Below are 19922 nucleotides of genomic sequence, written 5' to 3'. Positions count from 1 at the left end.
CCTGCTCCAACATCGTCTTACCCAGGATGCAGGTTTTTAACTCATTACATTCTAAGAAAAAAAAGAGGAAAAGCAAAATAATCAAATGTTTTGGATAGAACCAATTTACTGGTTAAAATGCACTTTTTCACTTCTTACGTAGAAATCTCTCTGCTATACCTTTTTTTTTTTTTTTTTTTTTTTTTTTTTGCGGTACGCGGGCCTCTCACTGCCGTGGCCTCTCCCGCCGCAGAGCACAGGCTCCGACGCGCAGGCTCAGGGGCCATGGCTCACGGGCCCAGCCGCTCCGCGGCACGTGGGATCCTCCCGGACCGGGGCACGAACCCGTGTCCCCTGCATCGGCAGGCGGACTCTCAACCACTGTGCCACCAGGGAAGCCCTGCTATACCATTCTAATTGAAGGGGTAGATAGGAAACGAAGATTATAAATACCCTCTATTCTGGGTTTTGACGTGGGAAAACCTGGGCTCATGCTAATGGAGGATATCTGTGCATCATGATTTTCCCCAAATTATAATAAATTGAATATGGAAAGTCATAGGTAGTAATTTAGAAATGTAAAGGCATCTCTATTATTTTTGCTCCTTTTTTGCCAAGCTAATTACTTGTAAATAGGGGAATAATGATCCAAGGTGACTTGGTTTGTTTATTTTAAGTGTACCAAGAGAAAGGGTTTGTCTTAACTTTGAAGTTGTTTCCTTTGGGCTGTTCCTGCAGCTTAGTTCGAGTTCTTCTCACTATGTTAGTGTAACACTCATTAAAGCCTTGGAAGCACGCACTTTGTGAAGGAGCAAAAATTAAACCAGGCAATCTGATGGTCATACACATAGACACAAAGACACACACAGTGTGCACACCCTTACACAAATAACATTACTGTCTTTCCCAATTCTCCTTGCATTTGCAAGCTTTTTATACCAAAACAGAAAGAGGAAAGCACCATACAGGTGTATTATGGATCTAATGATAGCTTAACGAGCACAGAACTATACCAGATTCATCACACCTAGATATTGCATCCATGACAACATGTAAAACATTTCAAAGGTATTTCATCAAAGTAAGTTATGGGATAGAAACACAATACATTTATGTTATTTTTAGATAAGTGAAGGAAAAATACCTTAGCGTCCTCTTTATAGCAGAACACAACTCATTAAGCATGCTATTAAACAGAAACCCTGTTGCTAGTAATACAAATGGATGTGAAGGAGCCCAGATTGCCCGTCTGAAGCAGGTCGTGCAGGATGAGACCATGAGAAGAGGCGACACACTTCTTCCCACATGCAGGAGCCGGTCTAGACCTACCAAGTCACACCCAGTCCTCTAAGGTTTTAGTATGGGGCACAAACTGGGGAGTATAATCAACAGTTAAATCCTGAAGTGTGGATACTTCTGGTCTTTATCAAATCACAATGAGAAAATGTTGGCTGCTTTTCTTATTACTAGCGTTTAAGTAGGCTTTTTTTTTTTTTGGATCCCAAGAAAACAGGAGTTTACTGTGGTTTAGAATTCAGAATGACTGTACATAATAATTAGGTTTAACTGACAACACTTTTTCTGAAATTTCTGAATTTTTGCTAAGTTTTATATATTATCACTAGCTTGAGTTTCCCCCCCTCTCTTACTTTTATTACTAGAGTCACCAGAAGGAAAATTTAAAATATTTCAAAAATAGCTGTTTCTGGGCAAGTCACCCAGCACACACTCCTAATGTTTCCTCTGTTTTCAAACATAAAGGGGAACACGGCTCAGACAAGAACAATCCTTGCTGCACACCTGCCGGCTCATGCATCCCACTTTTTATTCCGAGAGGCTCCAGCTCAAAACAAAAGTTACAAGGTTAAGCGCTACTCCGAGTTCCTGACACAGCTAACCCCTGCTTTGTCTTCAAAAACATAGAAGTCTGTAATTCCTTTTTGAACATGCCTTCGAAGTGGAGGTCTTTGGCCATAAGCTCCTTTCTGACACCATCTAGTGCCCACTGGTGGTCCGTCAGCTCCAAAGCTTCCCACTCTGTCTTAAAAGCTTTATTGGTGTCTGCGAGCATGGCCATGGCTGCTCCAGTCATCTGTTGCTGCATTATCCGTGATTGGTCAGCAGCATTATCTTGGCCCAAAATCACAGAGTAAATGCTCCAAAGCCCAAAGACACTGAGGAAATACCAGGATGCAGAACTCACCCAGGAGGCATCTAATGTGAGTAGTTCAATTTCTTGCTGTAGCATAGGCTTAAAACAGAGGGTCAGTGGAAACAGGACCTTGGTTGTGACAAAGCCTGAAAATGTCATGTTGATCCATCCACCAATAAGAATCAGAGGGAGGACATTTGTGACATTGCCTTTCATTGTGTTGGTGAGCATAGTGGGATCAGTCATAAGAGAAGGAGGCACAACCTTCCTTTTAGTTTTTTGAAAAAACCCATCCTCTGGGTTGTTGAAGTAATATTTTCGTGTCAGGAAAGACTGTTCGGGAATGTATTTTTCATTTTCCCTGAGGACTCTGCTTCGAATTAGGACTTGACTGTTGGAGACTTGCTCCTGGGTGAGCTTCTTGTCACTCTGCAGCAGGATGGACATGTAGTGGCAAATCATGCCCATGAAGAAGGTGATGATAACGATGGGCAGGACCACCCAGAGGCAGATGTTGGAGTCGAGCAGCAGCTCCGGTCCTGCCATTTTCACAGAGAGCCGGCTCCTGGCCCGCTGTAGCTGGGTTGATCTTCACCGGGGCGTGGGCTGTGGGGCTCCTCGTCAAGTTCGCCTCTGGGCCTTCTCACGACCCTCAGCCAGGTGAGGCTGGGACAAAACCACAGCCTCGGCCCTTGCGCCCTGCCCACCGCCAGGCTGCCCACTAAGTAGGAATTCTTAAAAAATTATTTTCTATTTGCCTTTTAAAATGCACTATTGCTCAAAAGAATGAGAGAACTGGTAACGCTTCTAGATGACTATAAAGGTTTTCTTTTCCATTTTACTATTTTCTTTTGACTATGATATTTATGTTGATTTTTATAAAAACTAGAAAAAAGTGACTTAAGTTTCAACCAGTGCTATTCCAAACTCATTGCTACATTTCTGACTTTCTCTACTTTCTCTGATTTTGTTTCGTCTTTTGAATACTAGCAGCACTGGTGAAGAATAGGGACTCAAACTAGTAAGGAACCATAATACATCTGCTTGATATTATCAATCTTCAATACTATTTGTACCATTTGAAGGCATTTAGGGAATTTCCCAATTCATGTTACATGCTGTTACATTTCCACTATGTTTATTCCAGTGATGGCTTAGGGCCTATATAACATCTCCATTTAGAACATCTTCTAGAGGTGCAGGATAAAGCAGGGGTCCCCAACCCCCGGGCCATGAACAGGTATCTGTCCATGGCTTGTTAGGAACCAGGCCACACAGCAGGAGGTGAGTGGCAGGCAAATGAGTGAAGCTTCATCTGTATTTACAGCCGCTCCCCATCGCTCGCATTACTGCCTGAGCTCCGCCTCCTGTCAGCATTATGGTGAGCTGTATAATTACTTCATTATATGTTACAATGTAATAATAATAGAAATAAAGGGCACAATAAATGTAACGCACTTGAGTCATCCCCAAACCATCCCCCTGACCACTGTCTGTGGAAAAACTGTCTTCCATGAAACTGGTCCCTGGTGCCCAAAACGTTAGAGACCGCTGCTCTAAGGAATGAATTGAAGTAGCTATGTTCTTGGCTGTAACAATGTTAAAGTAACTATATGTTTGATTACTTTCTCTGATTTTGTGTCATTGACTGATTTTTTTTTTTTTTTTTTTTTTGCGGTACGCGGGCCTCTCACTCTTGTGGCCTCTCCCATTGTGGAGCACAGGCTCCGGACGCACAGGCTCAGCGGCCATGGCTCACGGGCCCAGCCGCTCCGCGGCATGTGGGATCTTCCCGGACCGGGGCACGAACCCGCGTCCTCTGCATCGGCAGGCGGACTCTCAACCACTGCGCCACCAGGGAAGCCCTGACTGATCTTTTTAAAATTCTCTTTTGTTCTCATTTACTCCATAATTTCCACGCCCCTTTTCATGAAACAATTTGTTACCCTCCTAGTAAGTACTAGGTGCCCTGCTAGGAACCAAGTGAGAATACAGAAAGTGAAGACGTAGTTGCTGCTGCCGAGATGCTCACAGCCTAAGCCCCAAATGTCACATGATGGTTTCACTTACTCAGAATCACTTACTTTCCTGATCAACGAGAAATGAATTAAACCATATATAGAAGCCATATCAGTGCCACAATGGCAGTGACCTTGTTCTCCATATTTCTTCCTGTGTCCCCTCAGTGCCTAGCACAATGTAAATGGAGCACATAGTAGGTAGTTAATAAATAACTGTTGAACAGTGAATGAACGGAAGAGTGAAAATGGTAAGTTGTGAGAAGCTGTATATATTTATTTCTTATTGAGAAGAAGCCTAAAATAGAAGGTTATTTAATTCTCTGGTCCCTGGACAAACAATCCAGTCAGACCTCATTCAAATTACTACACTCAGATATTTCAGCTCATAAAATAGCAAAACAGTTGAGAAGGACCGACCTCAATGTTAAATATTCCTCTATAGGTATTTTACTGCTCCAAAATGAGAGGCCCAATATATTTATTTCCCTTGATAGAGGATGAAGAAAGACCAAAGATTTGAAAATAAAAGAACTTAAAGACCGGAGCTGCAAGTAGATAAGTTTAACTATATGTGTCTCGGTGTCATCACAGATCTGGAAAATTATGTTTAAGTACTGCACTGGAACACAAAGCAAGCTGGAAAAATTTAGGTGCCAATGTGCATAATTCAGAGAAAAGAAAAACTAAATTTCCAATGAAAACAAGTTTTTGTGTCTTTATCAAATAACTAAAGGAAATGCAACAGAGTAACAAAAAGCAACAAGCTCTGCTGAGGGAATTATTTGACAAGGGAGACAGAGAGAGAAAGAAAGAGACAAAGAAAGGGGTGGGGAGGGAGGGAGGGAGATGGAGAGGAAAGTAAATCAGAAGGATATCAAGAAAGAAACAAAAGCATTGGAAGTCATGAAAGAGCTAAATACTGATAGTAAAAATGAATAAAAATGTTTACAAATTTAGCAAGAAAATACCCTAAGCCAATCAGACTCAAATAATGTAACTGCAGAATAAACAACCAATTAAAAAGCTGACTATGTAGAACTCTATACCAAAAGAAGTCTTTTCTTCAAATAAGAGGGAATAAGAGAAATAATGATTCAAGATTATATCTAGTGCTGATGAAAAATCTTTTTGATAAAAGTCAACATGCTAATCATTAATCCCAATAGTTTGTAATATAAAATTAGGTTAGCATTTGAGCATTTTCATTTAAAAAATCAGAATCAAAAGGTGTCACTATTTGGATAGGTAGTAGAATTAGTGGATAGTTATTTTGTGATGTATAAAACAATTTCAAGGGACATCCCTGGTGGTACAGTGGTTAAGAATCTGCCTGCCAATGCAGGGGACACGGGTTCGAGCCCTGGTCTTGGAAGACCCCACATGCCGTGGAGCAACTAAGCCCATGCGCCACAACTACTGAGCCTGTACTCCAGAGCCCACGTGCCACAATTACTGAAGCCCGCGCGCCTAGAGCCCGTGCTTCTCAACAAGAGAAGCCACCACAATGAGAAGCCCATGCACCACTACGAAGAGTAGTCCCCGCTCGCCACAACTAGAGAAAGCCCTCGTGCAGCAACGAAGACCCAAAGCGGCCAAAAATAAATAAATGAAATAAATTTATAAAAATTAAAAAAAAATTTCAAAAAGCTAAAAGCAGATTTTAAAAGACCATTTACTTTTTTTGGTACCATAGGAAAAAGTGAAAGGTTGGAAAGGAGGGAGTCATTATATGAATCAGTTCACATACTAGGTTTGATTAAGTAAATACGATTTTCTCATATGTTCAGATTAAAAATGGGACAAGATAATGCCTATAAACAGTTGGAGATGAAAGGAGTTGAAGTAAAAACATGTAATTAAGTATGCACAGAGGTATCGTATATGGATTAAAGCTCAGCTCCACTGTCTGTGAGCACCGACTAAAGCCTCATCTGTCAATGAAGGATAATCATACCACCACTTAAGGGCAGAGTGAGGATTAAATCATGTATGGGTAAAGCATATAGAATTCAATAAATGCTTGTTCCTATCATTTTCCTTTCCTGGCACCATATGGTTTTATATGTCTTAAAAATTATAGTGTAATATAATACCTAAAAAATAAACAGAGAAACTAACGTTTATTAAATACCTACAATGAACCCGGAACTTTGCTAAAGCAGTTTAATACGGAGTTTTCATTGGTTTATGAACTGTACTATTCAAAGAAGATATAAAAACACTATTACCACAGAGCACGAGGTAGTGCAGCAAGTACCATGCTGTCTCCTGGATACAACTCTGATCTACCAAGAGGTCTATCCCTGTCTTGAATTATTGCTGTAACCTTGGGCAAGTCACTTAACATCTTTAGGTTTCAGGTTTCTCATCCATAACATGAGCGACGTTAAATTCTTAAACTCTAAGATGGCCTTCTGGTGTTAAAATTCTAACTAGGTTAGGCAACGTACTGGAATATTCCATTCCAGATGTTCTGGAAGCATTCCTAATTGGAAAATAAACTGCTACTTCTGCAAGAAATATACACTATTTTTGCTGTATGGTTAAAACAGTCAAGGAGCAGTTTTGCAGAAAATGTATACACATACTGCACTAAACACTGAGTTCAGACTGTACAGACAAAAAACATCACGTGACATACTCAGTTTTAACTGTATATCTTACTCTCCAAATGAAATTCAACAATCATGCAAAGTAGAAACTCTTATTGAAGTTTTCTAAATTGTGAGATACGATGTTATCACAATTTAAAAGGAATAAAAGCAAAAGCAATCCACCATTATTATGCAGATGACTTGCCTAGGAATATGTAGTTGATTAGCTAGACAGGTACATGCTTCAGAGGAGGCAGCAGAAAACAATGATTCTGCACTTTTGAGGACTATATCCTCCACCCCAAAAGTTATGAATCCTTAGGTTTACTTTTAATTCATCCAGGACCATGGGGTGGGGACGGGGAGGACACTGCAGCATTCAGAGTTAGTTATTGATTGAAATAGGGGGAAAAATGTCATCAGGGTGCTTCAGTGATCCACATATACATAGCGAGAGGGCCTTAAATTAAATCTGATTTCTGGGGCACTATGAGAAAACCGTATCATGAGCTCTTTCTCCTCTATAATTTCCTTAATTCCTTCCCAATCTTTGAAATTCCATGAACTGAAAAACTGATGAAAAACGGCTTTGAAAAAAGTGCCTCAAACTTGTTAAAATCACCAAAATATTTATCACTCACTATGTTCACGTATAGAAACATAATATTCAGTGTGTATTTCAGAAAAAAGTAAAAGTATGGATGTAAATTTTTCAAAATTGAAAACGGTTTTATTTGTAGACAATCTTTAGTATCATGATGGATGACTGTAAAATAAAATATAATAATCAGCAGCTTGATAAGAACCTTTAAAAATAACTTTATTAAAATGAAATAGAATAATGGATATCTTTAGAACACTGGATTCACTCTATAGCACAATTTGTAAAATATCAAAAGGCTGCATTCAAAGTAGTACTAGCAAGCAAATGCACTCTTAATAAACTTTCACCCCTTGGTTCACCTAGAATATAGTTAAAAAAAAAAAAAACTCTGCTAAGTGACGCTTAAAATCATAACCTTTACTATAACTTGAAAATAGCTCAACCAATTTGCATAATTGCTGGAACAGCATTTTTCAGCTCTATGTAGCACTTGTTCTCACAAAAGAAGCTGAGATATGGAGACCCATGACCAAGACAGGCTCCCACTTTAGGTCTACATTCATTTTGGTACAACCCCACCTAATTTCCAACAAAATAAGAAATACCCACTTTCTCTATACCGTATGACCATGATTTGGAGAAAATACATCATTCTCCCTCGCGCTCTCTCTCTTTCTCTCTCTGGCTAGGTAGGGTCACACTAAAGCATCCTGAGGCAGGGTATATGCAGAAGGAAATGACAAAAGGAGGAGAGGAAGAGGCAACATGTTCAGAGAAAGAATTATGCAGAAGTTCACCTGCTGTTGTCACGATCAAGACATGGAGAGGTGCGGCTGCAACAGAATAGATACTTTAGCACAGAGAAGGAATGGATAACGTGAAATATAAAGAAGGAAATCAGAAGTGACTTTCAACTGAGATATATTATTTATATACCAATACTGTATTCATTGAAAAAAAGATGGAAATACAAATGGGATACAGCTCTATGCAAATGCTGAGAGAAGAGCCAGGTACGGGGGCTCTGTAGCAACTCCCAGACTAGGGAACTTGGATATTATAAAATCACTGGAACATGGATTTGTAGCCTTATTCAACTCTGGCTTACGTGGGCACTTAAAATCTAAATGTCCAAGAAGCTACAAAGCATCAAAAGGCATTATAATGAGAGTTTCAAAGTTTTCGATTTGATGGACATAGTTTTGCCTCCAAAGGTTTTCTTTCATACTTTCAAAATAATGGTAATGACCTTCTGGGCTCTTACAGAAGAAATGCAAACAGAAAAGGCACAATTTAAAAAAAATAGCTCCAATGACACACAATAGCAAAAACTATAAGGCAGAGTAGGTAACATTAATTACCTACTAGTAAGTAACAAAAACTATGCAAACAAAATCTTAGTGCTTTTTTCAAGACTTTCACTCCCTGTTTTGGGGATTGCTGTCTTCCTCGCTGGTCATATTGTTGAATCCCACTTTACAGTCCTGCCTTTCACTCCTCTTCTACCTGAGTCTGCTCTTCCTCAAAACACTCCATACGTTTTTCACAGTGTTCACTTGGGTTTTCAACACCTGATGATATACAAATGGATATACATATCCTTTGGACCAGAAACCCAGCCTTACAAAACAGTTGTTTTGCTACTTATAAAATAATTTTCTTCATCCAGAAGAATTTACCTCATGTACCTTTTAAAAAAAGAGTGTTTGAAATACACTAACAGCTAAATTAACCGCTATATGTACTTAGATAAATATTAACGTTGTCAAATGAGAAACAGCTTTAACTTCCTTGAGTTTCAAATATCACCCTCCACTATTTGAGCTAACATCTTTACTTTTTTTTTTTAAATAGACTATATTTTTTAGAGTAGTTTTAGGTTCACAGCAGAACCATCTTCAACATGTTTTTATGAAAAGGAAGTCCTTTAAAAGATTACTTTCTTATTGACTTCTAGTTACCATATCTTGTAGTATAACATCATGAATTGACATTTATTTGTTGGCACTTGGCTGTTATTAAAAAAGTATAAAATTAAGACTTTCGAAATAATATTTCAAGTGAGTCACAAAACTAGCTCTCACTAGGAACTTGTGCCTTTCATCTGTTGATTCATTATGCACTTATGAAATAGGGAAGATTAAATTCAAATTCAATCTTGTCCAACCTTGTGTTGGATGTGATTATGACTGGGATACTAGAAATAATAATTGTTGGTTAGAGTGTGAATCAGTAAGGCAACTTCTTCAAGAACAACAACAAAAATATTACTGTCAGCCTTTCTTTTGCTAGCTATTGGCCGTATCTCTTGGTCAGAACAGGTTTTTTAATCACTGATACCTATTCTCCTATAGTGACAGACATTAGTCATCGGAAACAGTAGAAGTAAAAGAAAATGACTAATAGCGCTCATTGGTAGAAGCTGTGTCTTCCATTAATCTAAAATCCCTTTATCTAATCTAATAGAACATTATACATCAAATTAGTGGCATATGCATATAAAAGCTAACTTTATTATCCCTTCTATCAAAAATTATTTTTTTCTTATGTTTTGGGCAGATTTTGAAGTGGCTTAGGAATTCACCCAATTAATTAAAGAGAAACTCAGTTCCTTGAAAACTATATAAAAACTATCACTCAGGAATCTGGTGTATAATGAATAAAATTACAGGTCATTGTTACATGATATATTATGACTTTTATTCATATACATTCATATCATGGTAGCTTTCAAATACCATCACCCTCAGAATCACTGAGTTTTCAGTGGTAACTACCCATCCTCTTAGAGTCATCTTTTGCACTGTGTTCTTTCAAATACCACAGTAGAGACACAACTTTATGATAGATTACCTGATTAAAAATAATAAGTCAAACACTGCCATTATGAACTGTACCACATTGGTTATTGTCATTTAGAGGATTCAGAATACACTTTGTTTCACTGATTTGGAATTTGTTAAAGATGTGGAAAATGTGTATGGGGATTATATAAATACTAATGACTATAATCTATTGAGTACTTATTCTTTCTAGGCAAAATACTAACTACTTAAGAAGTGTCGAATCCTTAAAGCTCCACTATGGAATTCATAATATAACATTCATCTTATAGGTAAGTAAACTGAAACTTATATATTTTATACAACTTGCCCAGTGTCACATATTGAGTGTCAGGGCCAGGATCTGAATTCTGATTGATCTGATTCCAAACACACTCTTAACCATCATGTTATCTCTCTTCTAGAGATTGTCTTCCAAGTTCAAATAACAACACATAGGCGTGTTTCTTAAAGGTAGTGGCTAGGTTTTACAAATCTATGTTCCTTAGTGCCTGGCACAAGGTTTGATACATTGTAGAATTCAACAGTGTGTGAAGAATGAATACTTAAGTAAACGGAAAGGATAAAAAATATTTGAAGTAACTAGTCATATGTTAATTACCTAAGTCACCCTTAAAGTCAAACTTTTATTAGGCAATTTTGTTCCTTTCTAACAGTTTGTATAAAACATATATATCTGCTCTATTGGTACTTGTAGAATATACCAGTGCCAAGGCCCCAGTGACAGAGACTATGATGTAACTGATTTGAGTTGGGGCCTAGGCATCAATATTTTTTAAAGCTCCCAGGTGATACCAATGTACAGCCAGAGTTGAGGATTAGCATCAGTGGTCAGGTGTGAAGTTCACAGAAAAACTGATTTATTAGAGACCAAGATTTTAAAGATCCTTATTTTAATGAGTGATTATACTTTAATCACTGGACACTCTTGTTTCATCATAAGTAATCAATTCTAATTACTTACACATGTATCTAGTTTTATACTATTGGTATGTATACTGATGTACGTCATCTGAGTATTTTACTGCCCTTCAGTAGTTGAGACTTCTTTAAGAAATTCCTTTTATAAAGTAAATTATTTTGGAAATTGAAATATCACCATAACACTTTGACTCTTTTATAAATTCGGTTACTAATAGTTAATTATATTTTGCTTAAAATAATCTTGTCACTTTGTAGGCTGGGTATGGGCTTCAAATACTAGACTATGGTTTCTAGATTCTGAACTATTATCCATCAACACTCTAGGTCCAACTTTCTTTTTTTTTTCTTCTCATCATTGTTGAAAAACTTAGTAGCAGAATGCAATGTTATGCTTTTTGAATAATTTATAGCTGTCAGATTTTAATTATTTTATACTTAAAAATATGTAAGTAAATTTGGATGAAGTTTAATTGATTTTTAGTCCCTTGAATAACACCTGCATCAAGAACTAGCTTTTACTTATTTAACAAAGAAGAGTATTATGATTATTTTCAATAACTAATTTTACATTCATTCTCCGAGCCTTTAACAGAAGATCAGGCTAAGAAGTACAACATTTTTAACTACAATATCTTAGAATGCTTTCCTGAAAGGAGAATATTTTAGAATAATCAGAACAAGAAAAGAATCTACTAAAAATAGTTCTGGGGATTATGGAAAAGGAGCTTGGGATAATAATTTAAATCAAAATATTATATTTAGTTAGATAAAATATGAGCAAGGATTAAAAGTGATTAAATAAAAACATCTTAAAAGTTTATATGTAATTATGAAATTACTATACAACTTGACACCATTGAAATGTAAGGAAAAAGCAATCATGAAGAGTTTACAATTTCAAACTCCTTAAGGAATTTATATTCCACATAATTGAATCCTTATAACTTAAGAACATCTTTAAGAATGCTTAAAATTATTAACTCAAAGCCCTACTTTTTAATGAGTTAATATAAATAGGCAGCATTTCTTAAGTAGTGGCAAATATATTATCTGGATGACTTTTAAAAGATAACTGAGAACCTGACTGGTTGCATTCAAATTTTCCTTTTTAGAATATCCCAACTTCAAACAGCTTGTGAACTCCTCTATACATTTGTATGACTCACACTTCTGTAAGCGTGATTTTAAATGCATTAATACATAAGCAAAGGCATTTATGAAACTGGTCAGTTAATCTTAGTAAACAGAAATTTCAAAAAAGCAAATGATCTTGCCCCTCTTTTCAAGGCCATCTTAGAGACAAAAATGTGAACAGTAAGGAGGCCACTGGTATACTCTGGTTAGTCAGCAAGCTGTTTGACGCAATTCTACGACTTATTTGAAAACAATGGTCAGTTCTTCTGTGCTGAATTCAACGCTTTTTGCTGGTTTGTTTGTGTGGATAGAGTCCATGGTGGATAAAGCAGTGACAAGTTTTCAAAAAGGTCACTTCCCCTGTAAGCTAGCCATCAGCTAAAGCTACTGGACAAAGCTGTTATTTTCACTCATCTCTTTTTACCTCTCGATCTGGATGCATAATATTGATTTACTTACCCTGAATGAATAGGGCTGGAAGAAAGAGCCACGTTGTCTAAGTTCTCAGTGCCCCAGCTTAGACGATAAGAATTCCTTTCTGCCTCCTTGGCTAGAGTTGACACCTAAACACAAAGAACACTGGATTTAATAAAAAGACGTTCCTTCAATTAAATTAAAATATAATGAACTTTAAAAAAATGGCGTGACAGGAAAGTGGTATTACCTGGAAAAACGCTCATTTAAAAATATGATAGAAGACCAAGGCATTTAAAATGTATCTTTATAATGCATTCCCATTTAAATTATATTATTGATATAGGATCACATTTCTGTAATTGTCTTTGAAAAGAGTGGGTGTTCATCTACTTCCTATATCCAGCCAAAGCTGATAAAATTATATCTAAAATGAAAATATTCCATAACAAATTCTACATCTTTTCTAATAGAAAACAATTTTAAATATAGAGACACATTTTAACCTGTACCTTTCATCTTATACCTTAAATGCATCCTACCTTACATTTTCCTTTAATAGAGATTTTATAAAGGAAATGAGTTTTATATATAATGTCCACAGGGAAGAATCCAGTATAGCTGAAGAAACAAGCAGTATGTTATTTTAGAAAAACCCTGCTCACTGAAAAATGAAGTAAACACTTTTTATGTTTTAGAAAAACTCTTAAATCCCTTATCCTAGATTATCAACTGAATTAATACAATGTTTTTTAGATTAAAAAACTTCCTCTGGACATTTCCGGCATCCGATAATGCTAAAAAGCTCTCCAGAAAGCAGAAATGTGAAGGCAAAAAGTCACATACCTGGTGACTGGGGATCACAACTGTGTCGTCAATCATGGCACTGTCTCTCAGGTATGAGGCATGGCTCAGGGTGTGAGACCTGTCGGAACTGAAGGATCGAAGGCTGGTAGGTTGGCAGGAGGTCATGGTCAAATACCAACAGCAGTAGTAGGGTTGGGAGGATGAAATGATGAGCCGAGCAGGAGAGTGAAAAAAGCGTGCTATTAGCTAACAGTGCAACTTCCAGGGGGACATAAATTGCAACCGTGGAGGAAGGAAACACAGGTCTCTGTGTTGCCGTACCTCTCTGTCCCACAACTAAACTAACGTATCTTTTGACTGGTTCCTACCACTCAATGGCAAGGGCACAAGGGAATCCAGAAGATAAAATTTGATACTCCTAATCTGATTCATTTTCTTCCCAGAAATGTCTGAAACCAACAACTGTAGCTTACTGACTGCCACTATAAGAAATTCACACAGAAAATAATTCCAGGATAGATTGCTTAAATCTGTGTTAAATGTAAATCTCCCTGCAACTAAGAAAAATATTAGGGGGCGGGGGAGGGGACTACGACAGCCCTTGGAGAGAATGAAATGAAAGCACAGGTTCCATTTTCACTCATTTTCCTTTCTCTCCACGCCTCTTTTTCCTCCTCTCCAACTGTGAATGACTGAATGTTGGTGCACACCCCTGGAAGCTACAGAGTGAGATGAACTGTGGCCAGATGCATGTTTCCTGCGGAAGTGGTGTCCCTCCTGTTTGTCCCTGGTGTTTCCAACAATGCTATTTCAAAGGACAGCACTGTTCCTTGTGCATGTCCTGTGTGTGGTGAGTGAAGCACCAAAGAGTGCTGGTTGCTGTGGCAATGAGATGCAAGAGCACAAGAAACTGTTTCCAAGACCAACCCACAAAACACACACATCCGCCGGCACGAAAACGAACTGCCAGTAGACACTGACCCAAACTGAGGTCTGGCTTCAAAATGGGATTTAGGCCTTGATAATCAATGCTTTACATTTCTGATAAATCTGAATTTCAAAGTTCTGAATTATATACTCAAATGACATTGGTGAACCTTGACATTTGCATAGATGCAATTTCATTCCTTCCTAGTCAATTTGTACAATCAAATGACAAATAGATTGATAACTTAAATAAACTACATTTTATACTAGTCCAAGTATTAAAGATCTGTATTCAAAATATTAGCCCAAAGCCCATAGGGGAAAATAAAGAGATATGCAAACTTTCACAATATTGATAGAAGCAAGGTTTCATTTACGTTTAGCTAGTAGGTATGTGGCTAGTGAAGCGCTACAGAATTATGGACTAAACATCAAGTTAGCATATTTATTAGCTGAAGCTATTTTCTTTTGCAAATATACCTAAGTTTGTAAGCCATATACTGTCATCTTTATGAGGTGTCAATATTGCCAACTTCAATTATTTTTGAGGAAATCATCACTTGGTAGATAATTCATAGTAATTTGGGGCTCTCTCCTATTCTGCTGTAGGATTTATGCCCCCAAAGTGAATGCTGAATATTAGAGGGTAAGTGACATGAATCAAAAAAAGTTTAACTGTCTGATCCTGGGACTTCCCTGGCAGTCCAATGGTTGAGACTCCACGCTCCCAATGCAGGGTACAGGGGTTCGATCTCTGGCTGGGGAACTAAGATCCCACATGCCACATGGTGTGGCCAAATAAATAAATAATCAAATATACTTCAATAAAAAATAAAATAAATATTTAATTGATCCTATGTTTTTACACCTATATTAATCTGTGTTTATAATAAAATCAAATCTAAATAGAATTTGACAATATACTATTTTATGTTATATAAGCTCTTGGGGAAGATTGAGGCTCCTGACACGGCCAAGGCAGGAGCAGCCTGAATGCCTAGCAAACCCATTCACAGGGGTTTTAGTCCTGGCACTTGGAAACAGCTTATATTATAGCTGTTTTTACAGCTATGCAGTTAGATTTTGATGGTGCGCTTCATAAACAGGCTGCTGTGACCAACCTTGGTGTGCCCTTGAAATTGACAATGGGAAGGTGATTAAATTATTGGGGAAAGGGGTTTTTAATCTCAGCAAAAGCTTGTCTCAATTAGTGGACTGAGCATTTTTTTTTTCCTGCACTTGTATTGTTTTGTACCAGGCAGCACTAAGATCAACAGCTCTTAAATTCTATTATCCTTTATTTTGTTTTGAATTGAGCCAAGAGAGGGCAAACAGTAGAGAGGTCAACCTCTTGAAATGATATGGTGTCTATAGGCTCAACCATCTGCCCCCATTAGTTCTGTTGGGCTCAGATTTGTTAATTACTTAATCTCTATCCTCAGCTTTAAAATTCAAAGATCCAGATGGTGACTTTACACATTTAAAAGTGCTAGATTTATATGAATGAACAGTACTAAAGGACCAACAGGCACTGGAGTAAAGGAGTAAAGATGCCTGCTCATAACAGCAAGTAGAGACGTCGTCACTACATAGATTAACCCTTAAAGGCAGCACTGGAATAGTAGAAACACAGGTCTCAAAGGGGAAATGGAAATTTAGCTTGGATGGGAACAACTCGAATGGCAAAAAGAAGGTACCAGTGACGTGGCTGCCACTACTGTAAATGTGTAAACTTTGAAAAAAAGGCAGCCAGGTCTCAATGGCCACTCTCAGGGAGGCACCACAACTGGGTGGATGTCTGTCTGCTTTAGGAATGAGGTATTAAAGAGCTCATTTGGCTGTGAATGTAGAGCTACATCCTGCAATCAATGTATCAGTAATAAAGGTGGATTACTGATATCCATCTGCCTGATACCTGGGTCTATCTTTCAATTGGTTTTGAAACAGGAGCAAAGGGGTGTTGGTGCTATTTTTTGTCTTTCCTAGAGCCCCAACAGGAAAGAAATACAGGGGGAGAAGAAAGGAAAGAAAAAGACAAACTGACTGACCACAAAAAGGAGATTGGGGTAAGGAGAAAAAGATATTAGAAGACGCAGACAGAGAGTGAGGAAAGTTGGAGAGACAGAGGGAGAGAGAATAAGTTGAAACTATATGTCTAAATATCTCTATCCTCTGATTTTATTCTAGTTCACTCTGCTTACTGCCTTCTAAAATGCTAATTGGTATTTAATCAATGTTTATAGTTCTAACTGATCTTTTTTCTATGATGTCATAGAATCTACTTAAATGAAATATATGAAGTAAGAATATTCCAAGAGTAAAGAAATTATTCTCTCTAAAGGAATCATGACCAGCACAAAGGTCTGGGATAACTCAAGTCTCTGGATCAGAAATTGCCTACCCTGATTTAAAACAGTGCAAGCAAATTCAAATATTTTGTGCCTTTTTTTTTCCCCCAGTAAGTCAGAGGTGGTGCTGTTCAGTTAATAAATCTGCAATAACACATATCCATAAAAGTGTCAATTTTTACTTGCTGTTTAGCTAAGGGATAGGCCAAAAGTTTTTTATGATCTTAAATTTATACTTTTTTCACCATGATACAACTGGTTTCTGGACACATATTAGGTGGTATCAGAGTCTGTAATTCCACAGAAAAGTATAATAATTACTATCTTAGGAAGCTGCAATATTTATTAGACATCCAATGGACGGTGTTTTCAAACCTACTGAGCAAGTGAATATCCAAAAATGTTAATGTGTCTGATTTAATACATGGAGAATCTTTTGTGGTTCATTGTTATTTAGCGTTTTACATTGAATTTGAATAGTATTTTAAATTTGTGAGTAATAATAAAATAAAATGGACACAAAATCCAACGAATCAACTTGACTGTGTTTCTATTCAATGTGATTAAAATTTACCTATTTTTATTCTTCTGCATCCATGTTCATTTTAGGCACCTGAATCATTTTTTTTTTAATCATCTCCAACTATACATAGGCTAATTAGGTTCCTTTTGGGGAAGCCATGCTAATGTTTTATCAACCACAAGGTGGAGCTGTGACAGTTAAAACAGTCAGGCCTGGGGCCTGTCACAGACTTTGATTCTAGTAAAATATTCACCCTTCTAGCTTGAATAGATATTCAATTTAATACATAAAAATCCTAATTTGAGAATAAATCCATAATTCTAGAATATAAGCACCCCCTGCCAAGACAGACAGACACACACACACACACACACACACACACACACACACACACACACACATTGAGCAGGGAGCAGGGAAATGTGGATGTATCCAGGAAAATCATGTTTTCATGCTATGTAATACCTACCTGGGCATGGTACTATTGAAAGCACACCAAATAAAGAAATAATGAAAAGGAAAAAAATGGTTACCGAAAAAAGGTAACTTATATTGAATTGTCTAAGCAAAATTTAAAAAATAAATAAAACACTGCATTGCAATCATGAAAATGAGATACTGACTATAATTCCATCTTGGAGAGCATGAATACATCTGGTGTTCTAGAAATGCAAGTGTGGAGCTGGACAACAGCTCACGTCTTCAATGTTTCATATCTCCTGTCTTTACAAGCTGAGAAGTATTCAGTTTAGGTAGAATCCTCTAACCACTGACCCCTGTCTTATAGAAAGTATTGTTCTAAATCTTTCTCAGTACTAAGTACTTTCAAAGAAGGCAAAAGGATCAAATCAAGCACTTACTCTTAGTAAAAGAAATCAAGCTGGAAAAAAAAAAAAAGGATTTTTGGATAACAGTAATATGATTATTCATAGCTTATTATGAATTTTTGCAAAGCCATAAACATTTCACTTTATTGAAATTTGAAGCTTTTTAAGAATCTCAGACTGTGAGGCCCAAATCAATCAGTGTATCAAAATTCAATATCTAGAACACTGACACCATCACAAGCTCCCCTACCCTCATCTGCCAAATGGCTCCTCCTTGTGTACCCTGATCCCAAGGACCACTCTCTACCTAAGTCATTGAAGCCAAGGAGCCAATCAAGTCTCCTTCCTCTTCTTCACCCACCCCATGAAATCCATCGCCAGATCTGGCCAGTTTTACCTCACAGATATGTTCTCAAATTTTTCATTTCTAAAACTCTCCCCATGACTGCTACCACCCAGGTTAGAGTTCAAGTCGTATCCCAGCAACTTCAGTGAACATTACCGCAATAATTTCTCAGGTGGTCGATACTGCCAAGTGTAGCCCTTTGACTACTTTCCTCTAAAATTCATCCTCTATATCACGGTCAGAGGGATCCATCCGAAATGTAAATGTGACCTCCCCTCCTGCATACTTACACTCCAGCCACACTGCACTATTCTGTTTCTCTCACACACCACGAGCCTTTGCTCACCTTATTTAAGGCTTCAAACGCCCTCCCCACCTTTCTTCACCATCATCACTATTATTCTGTCTCGGTTTGGGCTCATTCCCTCCAGGAAGCCCGAGCCTCAGGGCTCCAGTTGCACTCTGTGGGTACCACTAGCTTCATCTCTCTCTCACTCCATTAGATTCTGAACTTAGCAATTACATATTAGTCATGTTTGTACCTCTGGTACCCACCACAAAGCCAGCCCAGAAAGGCACTCATTACACACACACTAAATTGTTTTAAAAAAAAAAAAAGATAGGAGGGAGGCGTTAGTACTCAAGGGAAAGGCCCAAGAAAAGCTTGTTTTTGCTAATTGCCCATTCAGAATTGACTACTCTTTAAGGCACTTATTTCTTACACTCCAAATGTGCTGGATACAGCCAGGAATAGAGCCAATATTAAAGTTATAAACCTCAGATAATTGATTAGCAAAAGACATTACACTATATGTACAACCCACATGCTTAACCTAAATTGACAGTCATACTTTTGATGAGGCACCACGGAATGTTCTTAATGAGTTTACCTCAAAAAATAATAAACACCTGGTGTGCTAGTTAGTAATAACCCAAAAAATTGATTGTATATTTCAGAATATAATATAAACCTCCCTGGATTTGGCTATAAAATCTGGGCTCCTTCAGATTTTGCTATCATTGCTTTTGGTATCCAGGCTCTTTAGGGATTCTGTTCTGATTCTTTTTCACGAAAAAATCAGTTCCAGGCAACATTTCCTTCTCAATTTGTTACCTTTTAATCCTTCTTCACAATATACTTTTGTTCACAGAAACTATGGCCCTAACAGAAAACCCCAAGGAGATTGGGAGGATCTTATAACTGCCGTTTAGTAAGAGTGTCCATAAGGCAAAACCGTCCTTTTAATTTGCCTAGAGAAAAAAGTTGCAGATGATAAAAAATATCATATTTTAACGGTTCAGAGCTCTTTACTGATCACGGCTCTGATTCTTACAATGCTTGACTCCTACTAAACTCTCTAGGCCTCAGTTTCCTTTAAAATGGACACGAAGTTGTTAGAGAACGCAGTAAGATAACATGCTAACTGCTGAGAGGAGTGAGATACCTATCTAGTGTCAATAATGGTGTCTACTTTTTAA

At 37.5% G+C, this 19922-nt stretch overlaps 1 protein-coding gene and 1 pseudogene across 2 annotated transcripts in view; both read right to left on the bottom strand.

Annotated features, from left to right (window-relative positions):
- Positions 1-19922, bottom strand: part of ANK2 (ankyrin 2) — a 240546-nt gene that overhangs the window by 48917 nt on the left and 171707 nt on the right. For both annotated transcript variants that reach the window (XM_065877734.1, XM_065877735.1), the window contains 3 exons: positions 13512-13614; positions 12711-12814; positions 8148-8183 (listed from right to left, as the gene is read on the bottom strand). In XM_065877734.1, the coding sequence (XP_065733806.1) occupies positions 8148-8183; positions 12711-12814; positions 13512-13614 (243 nt within the window). The remainder of the gene's footprint in view (positions 1-8147; positions 8184-12710; positions 12815-13511; positions 13615-19922) is intronic.
- LOC136123738 (ER membrane protein complex subunit 3 pseudogene) lies at positions 1844-2677 on the bottom strand (annotated as a pseudogene).

Source organism: Phocoena phocoena, chromosome 5, assembly GCF_963924675.1.
Source record: "Phocoena phocoena chromosome 5, mPhoPho1.1, whole genome shotgun sequence".
NCBI lineage: Eukaryota > Metazoa > Chordata > Mammalia > Artiodactyla > Phocoenidae > Phocoena > Phocoena phocoena.
The sequence above is the reverse complement of the archived record's forward strand: the minus strand, read 5'-3'. Positions and strand labels throughout refer to the sequence as shown.